The sequence below is a fragment of the Symphodus melops genome (assembly GCF_947650265.1).
Source record: "Symphodus melops genome assembly, chromosome: 13".
Taxonomy (NCBI): domain Eukaryota; kingdom Metazoa; phylum Chordata; class Actinopteri; order Labriformes; family Labridae; genus Symphodus; species Symphodus melops.
The window spans coordinates 12,719,024-12,726,024 of record NC_136703.1 but is presented as its reverse complement, the minus strand read 5'-3'; the positions used below and the strand labels follow the sequence as shown (position 1 = coordinate 12,726,024).

General features: G+C 42.6%; 1 protein-coding gene across 2 annotated transcripts; it reads left to right on the top strand.

The window, feature by feature from the left end:
* On the top strand, positions 1-5,872 carry gpr61 (G protein-coupled receptor 61). 2 transcript variants are annotated; one of them, XM_079358514.1, is made up of 2 exons: positions 1-128; positions 2,517-5,872. In XM_079358514.1, the coding sequence occupies exon 2, from the start codon at positions 2,744-2,746 to the stop codon at positions 4,160-4,162; it is 1,419 nt and encodes a 472-aa protein (XP_079214640.1). In that variant the 5' UTR covers positions 1-128; positions 2,517-2,743; the 3' UTR covers positions 4,163-5,872. The 2 variants fall into 2 exon arrangements, with proteins under 2 accessions (XP_079214640.1, XP_079214639.1); XM_079358513.1 differs by lacking the exon at positions 1-128 and adding an exon at positions 170-445.
* Positions 5,873-7,001: the final 1,129 nt, after the last annotated feature.

Genomic DNA, 7,001 nt, shown 5'->3' with positions numbered 1-7,001 from the left:
GTGTGCAAGAGACAGTACATGGGTGTGTGAGGCGGAGGAGAGTGTGTACTATATGCGCATCACAGGCTGAAAGACAGGACCCCTATTCCTTTTTTTATCTGCTCCAGCTGGATCGAAGAAGGGAGGAGGTGTGTGCCTGTGGGTTTGGCTAGATGGGGGGTGGGTGGGTGGGGGGGTGGGGGGTGGGATGGGGGTGGGGTGGGGGGGGGGTGGGGGGGGGGGGGGGGGGGGAGTGTATGTCAGCTGGTTAGGTGGGAGGTGATGACGAGATGAAAGGAGGCAGGTGAGGAGATAGAGGAGCGCCCCCCCCCCCCCCCCCCCCCCCCCCCCCCCAGTGACGTGGTCTGTGTGTGTGCATGTGTGTGTGGGAGGGAGGGAGAGCGAAACAGGTCCTTCAGTAGATGGTGTACATGCAGCGGAGGAAGCAGCCCTTCTCCAGACTGAGGTATGTCCCCCTACTTATTGCCCAACACACCTGATCTGTTAGCGGAGTGTGTGTCTGGGAGAGTGTGTGGGTGTGTGTCTTTTGGGGTAAATGTGGGGACAAGAGGATGCTGAAGAGTCTATGTTTTCTTTATGAAGCATATCTCTCATTTAAATGTGGGCTTTCTTGAGGCTGCTGGGGAGGCGAATTGTTTTGTAAAGAAAGGAACAACAGGCTAGTTTTTCTCCTCACAGTAAACACAGTCATGTGCATATTATAGAGTCATATGTTTCCAGTTTACAGACCGCCGCAATCTTATATTCTAAGTTTTAGTAATAAAAAATAGTGACTTGATTAGTTTAGGTCACATGGGAAGATGAGCTGAAGTCCCAATTGTTCCCTGTAATGATTTAAATAGCTCTATTTGTGTGTGTCTTTATGCACAGGAATAGTTTGAAACAGTTTTCTTAATCACGTGTTTCCATTTGTTTTTGTTACAGAGAGTAGAACATCTTATTTTTGGCACTGCAGTTGATAAATGTTTCTTTTGCAGCAAGAATTTTTAATTTACTTGTCCTCGGAGCACCAAATTGACCACGTACCCCAGAGAGCTATAAGACAATCAATTCTGATTGGACTAAGAATCTCCAGAGGACTCCTCCATTGTTGTTGTTATATCATAGCCGAAGGGTTTTTTTTAATGTTGTTGTTTTTTTGCTGAAGGTGACTATAACCCTTTGACCTATTCAGTAAAGGCTGCTTACTCTCGCCAGTGTGTGTCAGGTGATTGTGGTGCTGCATGATGTGTGTACGTGCTCAGGAAAAGAACAGGCGCCTTGCAGGGATGAAGCCTGTCACACTTGTGAAATGGAAAACTTGCACATGCAGGTGTGCAGAATATGGAAATGTACCAAAGGTTTAGTGCTTGTTCCTCTGCTCTCGCAGTGTGTGGGGTTGTGTCCAGGTGAGGTTATGATAGTAAACATAGTGTGGGGCCTCTTGATTACTCAAGGGCTGAAGGTCCTCAGTCACTGTTAGAACCAATTTCAGATTTCAATTTACTAAAGCTTCAAAAGTTTTATTATTTCCTCTGCTATAAATTAGACAGTCAATGGAAGTTAAACTAACCGTAAAAGATTTTTCTTGAGTATTTATTATTAAAAAAAAACCCTCTGACAACATAGTTTTCACATATTATTCTAGCATCCAGTTCTCTTCCTGACTCTATATTTAATGGGACATATGGTCCACTCTGCACCCTGAGCTGCTCCCTCAGGACACTCACTGCCCTGAAAACACACATCTGAGGATGCAGATGTCGAACATCTTGGAAGTTATTACCCCGCAAACAAATGAGTGCAGAATGCACCAAGTCTGACAGCTTTACATCTTAAGCTGAAGAATCATGTGACCCAGTGTATAGGCTACATGTCAGATGATGATCACAGCAACAGAAATGGCCTGCATTTGGAAGATTCTTGTGAGCTTGCATTCAGATTCATAGTCATACATTAATGTGTGTTTATGAGTGGATAAGACTATGAATATAAGAATGAGTGTATTTCCAATAACAGTAGACTCTTGTGTTTTTTCTGGCATGCATTATCCTAAATGGTAAATAGACCACATCTGTATAGTGCTTTTTCAGTCTACTGACCACACAATGCACTTGTAACACGACATGTCATACTCACGCTTTCATGCATATTTACACACTGTCAGGCCACACTGTCACTTCATGGGGTTCAGTGGCTTGAACAGGAAAACTAAGTAGATTGCAGAAGCTGGGTATTGAACCACAAACTTTACAAGTGAGACACAACTGTCTCTAGTGAAAAGATTATCTGGTTGCTGTTTGGTGTGAAAAGTTGTCATCTTTTCAAGCAAAAAACTTACAATCTATGTATTTGTCCTAAAATACCTTGAAAGAAACACATTAGATTAGAGGTAAATCATACATGATTTACCTTTCCCCTCACCACAGCTTTCCTGTGAAATATTTAATTTAAAGTATGCAGGCAATTTGTAAAACTGGATAAAAAAAACCTTGTGCTTGCACTCTTTTTATTCTGTATTTTCTCTTCTGTTTCAGATCTTAGGTAATTTTGGAAGAGACATACGCCTTTGCAATAAATACAAAGACTTGTGTGTATAGTCCTGTTATTGTCTGCTGAGCTCCTGACTACAGTCCACCAGGCCTGTACGGCTGCCATGAAAGACACCTCCACCTAAGTTTCTAAGTGACACCCTATGACAGGGGAGGATGGGTGATGGGCCTGTGAACTTCAGCAGACTCTCTCCTCTTTTTCCCATCCTCTCATGGAGCGTCCCATCACACCGAGCCCCTCCTGTAACAGTTCTCTCCAAGGCCTCCCGACACTGTCAGAATCCCTGCTTCAGAATATCTCAAACAACACCGAGCCTTTCTCTGGCATTGGAGGGGGGGTAGACGTAAACCAGTTGTTAGCGTTGTGTGCTATGATCATTATGGACATGCTGGCAGTGGTGGGGAATTTGGCGGTGATGATCGTCATCACCAAAACACCCCAGTTAAGAAAGTTTGCCTTTGTGTTTCACCTGTGCTTGGTTGACCTGCTGGCTGCTGTGGTCCTGATGCCTTTAGGGATGCTGTCTGACTGGATTCTGGTGGACGAGGCCATGTGTCGGAGCTATCTCTTCCTGAGCGTGTGTCTCGTGAGCGCTGCCATCCTCACAATATGTGCCATCAATGTGGAGCGTTATTACTACATCATTCATCCCATGCGTCATGAAGTGAAGATGACAGTAGGGGTGGTGGTGATGGTGCTGGTGGGAATCTGGATTAAAGCTGTGGTTATGTCAGTGTTGCCCCTCTTAGGGTGGCTGCTTCAGGTGGACCAAGGCCTTGGGAATTCTTCAGTCCTCATTCAGGGTCAGAGACACTGCTCCCTACATTGGTCAGGAGGCAAAATCACCCGGCTGCTCTTCATGATCTTCTTTATGTTCATCTACTTCCTGTGCCCCATGCTGATCATTCTGGTGGTCTACTGCAACATGTTCAAGGTAGCACGGGTGGCTGGCATGCAGCATGGTCCTCTTCCTACCTGGATGGACACGTCGAGACAACGATCCGAGTCCATCAGCAGCCACTCAACTGTGGCAGCCAGCCTTGGGGGAACTGGTGCACGCAGTACTCCACAGAGGAGCTTCAGTGGAGGGAAGGCTGCGGTGGTTCTTGTGGCAGTGGGAGGCCAGTTCCTCTGCTGCTGGCTGCCATATTTCTCCTTCCATCTCTACTCTGCTGTGGTGTCTACAACTCCTGTCTCTCTGGCTCAGATGGAGGACGTAGTCACATGGATTGGCTATTTCTGCTTTACCTCCAATCCCTTCTTCTATGGCTGCCTGAACAGGCAGATACGAGAGGAGCTGGGTCGCCACCTGGCTTGCCTCTTCAAGAGGGCTGGGCCCGGCGAGGGGGAACAGCTGGCAAGTCGAGAAGCCTCCATCGAGGAGAACTTTTTGCAGTTTCTTCAGGGCACTGGACGCAATCTGGAGCCCTGCAACTCTCACAGCAGAGCCAGCCCACTGGAGCCAGAGACTGAGGGGCTTCAAGGATCAGCTGCTCAGCAGAACACCCCAGCTGACTTTAACATCCCCGGGCAGATTCTGGAGGAAACCTCAGAGTTCATACAGCGGCAACAGCTGAACAATGAGCTACATGTCTCAGAGAACTGCTGCAAAACTGCACCCGGGCTGTAGGTGCCTTTCATGTGCTGTGTCTGAACCATTAGAATTTAATAAAACACTCAGTTTTATCCACATTTCTTTACATTTGTTGAATTGATAAGTAAGTTGTTCATACTACAACAGGGCTTTAAAGCTGGAAGTATTGAGGCCTTAATGTTGCCAACAGTCACAAACAGTCATGATGCTGCAGCATTATACGTGTGAGCCATACTGTACAGTGTCACAAGTGAGTGAAAAGCATCATTAACAAATGAAAAACTTTGAAAGCCTGGAGGGAGCAAAACTGAAGAGTGACCACAGTTTTCATGGTTTCAAGAAGACTGTAAGAGCCCTGAGAAGATACTTTGAATGATGCAGAAATGTGCAGGGCAATATGTTTGTACAATATTTCCTTTAGAGAGGAATTCATTCTTTGCTAATTAAAATGTGGTTCTGCATAAGACATTAGAATATAGCTGACAGCATAAACTGATTTATGGCACATAATTTCAACAACATCAAAAATCATTCTCGGCCATATAACGTCTATAGAATCTTATTTACAATAAATTAAACGATTTTTGTCTTGACTTAAAGAAACCCTCTGAAAATGACAGTGACGTAATGCTGATTCTATTATTATTTATTATCATATACTATATATAATAATTATTCCCGCCTCTATTTAGACACCAGTTGATCTCCAACAAAGTGTTATGTTATTATTTTGCTGAAATTTTGTGCTGGAAGAAAACAAGAAGATATCCCAAAATCTTCCAATTATTTTGCCAATTTGTTCAGCAAGTGTATTTAATTTGTACATAAAACAATCTATAAAGAATTTAATACAATCATGTTGTTCTTCCCCAAGTGAAAGTGCCATATCCAAAAAGTGTCTCGAACTGAAATAGTCACTTAAAAAGGATCATTTCACAGCTGGTGCTGCTGCTGGTGTCTGTGATAAACAGGCTGACACTGTAGTGTATTTTTAACCATTTTCCAGGAATATTTTTATGGCGTTTATCTGCTCTCTGTCTTGTGATTTTCACTTCCTCACCAAAAAGACCTCACATTATTTAACTCGTGATTTCAAGAAGAAAACCCACTGGCTGCTTTAAATTCTTTGCCTATAGATGGTGTTAATGATTTCAAATCTCTAAAAAAGAGAGATTCAAATTGATTCAAACAACCAGTCCCCATCACCCCCCAGACATCTGTGCTGTTTTCAGGTAAACACAGGCACAGTGCAAATGCTCGTGTTTGTGCGACAAACAGCCAGGTTTGTTATGGCTACACAGCACACAGGTGAGGTGATGCTTACACATGGCAGGCTTTGCCTTTGGCCTCATTTAGAAACCAAAGGATGATATGAGTGATACTTTCTCTGATCTCAGGTGGATACAAGCAGGTTGCACAAGTCACACAAGCAGTGTTGACGTTCCAAAGACAATCATGAGGCACAAATCTTTTACATCACACTCTTTTTTGGGGGGTCTTTTTATATACTTCTTGCAGCCTTCATCATCCTTTGATCTGCTTCTCAACAAACTGTCGGCGTGATCACAAGTTGCTCAACACAAGGCGCTCAAGAAAGGGTCAGCATTTGCTAAGAGACATAACCGAAAAAAGGTTTCTTTGTCCTACATAAGGACAAAATGTTCTTCATTTCTTCTCAAATAGCTGGTGACTGTTTACCAGGAGGGGTCATTATGTCATTTTGTTTTTGAAAATGTTTTCTTTGTATGAAAAGTTGGTGTGAGGCCATAAATAAGTGAGAATAAAACAAAGCCATACATCTCAACGTCCTACAATCTTTACATGTATATTCACAAAATAAAATACAAAACTAATTTATTTATATATATATATACATTTATATTGATAGTTAACATAAATCTACCTTGATGAATTACAGCACCTCACAAAAAGATCTTTTGATCCTCTCCTCTTTATTGTACAATGCAGTTACACATCCAGTGATATTTCACACCGTCACGTTGACTGCACATCAATACAACATTCAAGCAGCTGGATATCTGTTACAGTTGCAGCAAACAATCAGATTCAACACTTTAGACTCTATCTTCTGCAACCATCTGTTGAAGATGAGGACGACCTGAAAATACACAAGTTCTGTTGTGAGTCTCAGATGATGTTCTAGCTTTCAGGAACAATCTTGGAGATTTTTCTTTAATCATAAATCCCTGCAATATGTTTATTTTCCACTCTTTGTTTTTTTTGCTTTGTATCTTTTTTTTGTTCCTAAGCTGGAAAAACTTTTAGGATTCCTATTTTTTGTAGTCTGTTTTCACCCCTAGCTCAGAGTCTCACTTGTACTGTTTGCCCGTCAGTTGAAATGATTAAAAACAAGAATTTACTTGAGTTTTGTGCTTGTTGATGTAGCCTATAGGTACGAAACATTTTCACATCAATAGCCACACTCATCACATGATCAATCTTGTGTGCTGTGTGTGTGTGCGCTTGTGTTTGTGTGTGGTGTCATCAAGGTGAAATGAAGCCCCAAGAAGAGGATAAAAGATGGGTCACATTTAGAGGATGTTCTTAATAAAGTTCATAAAAAAAGCATAATTAAATTTATGTGAAAAAAGGAATACAAGAATATCTAAAATACCTCATCTGAGAATTTAAGTAATGTATATTATGGATTTTAGTTAATGCTGTTATTTTTCACAGGTAATTTTGTTCTGTCATGAGCTCCCAAGGCTCATCCTTTTTTTGTTCTGATTATTCTAATGAAGCCTCTCCTGTGCTGCTCCTCCTCATGCACTGACTCATAGCTTTCATGTGCAGCGGAGGAGGGTGCCTCCCACAGTGTTCAGTTCAAATAGGCTGACCTTTGAGACAGGCGACA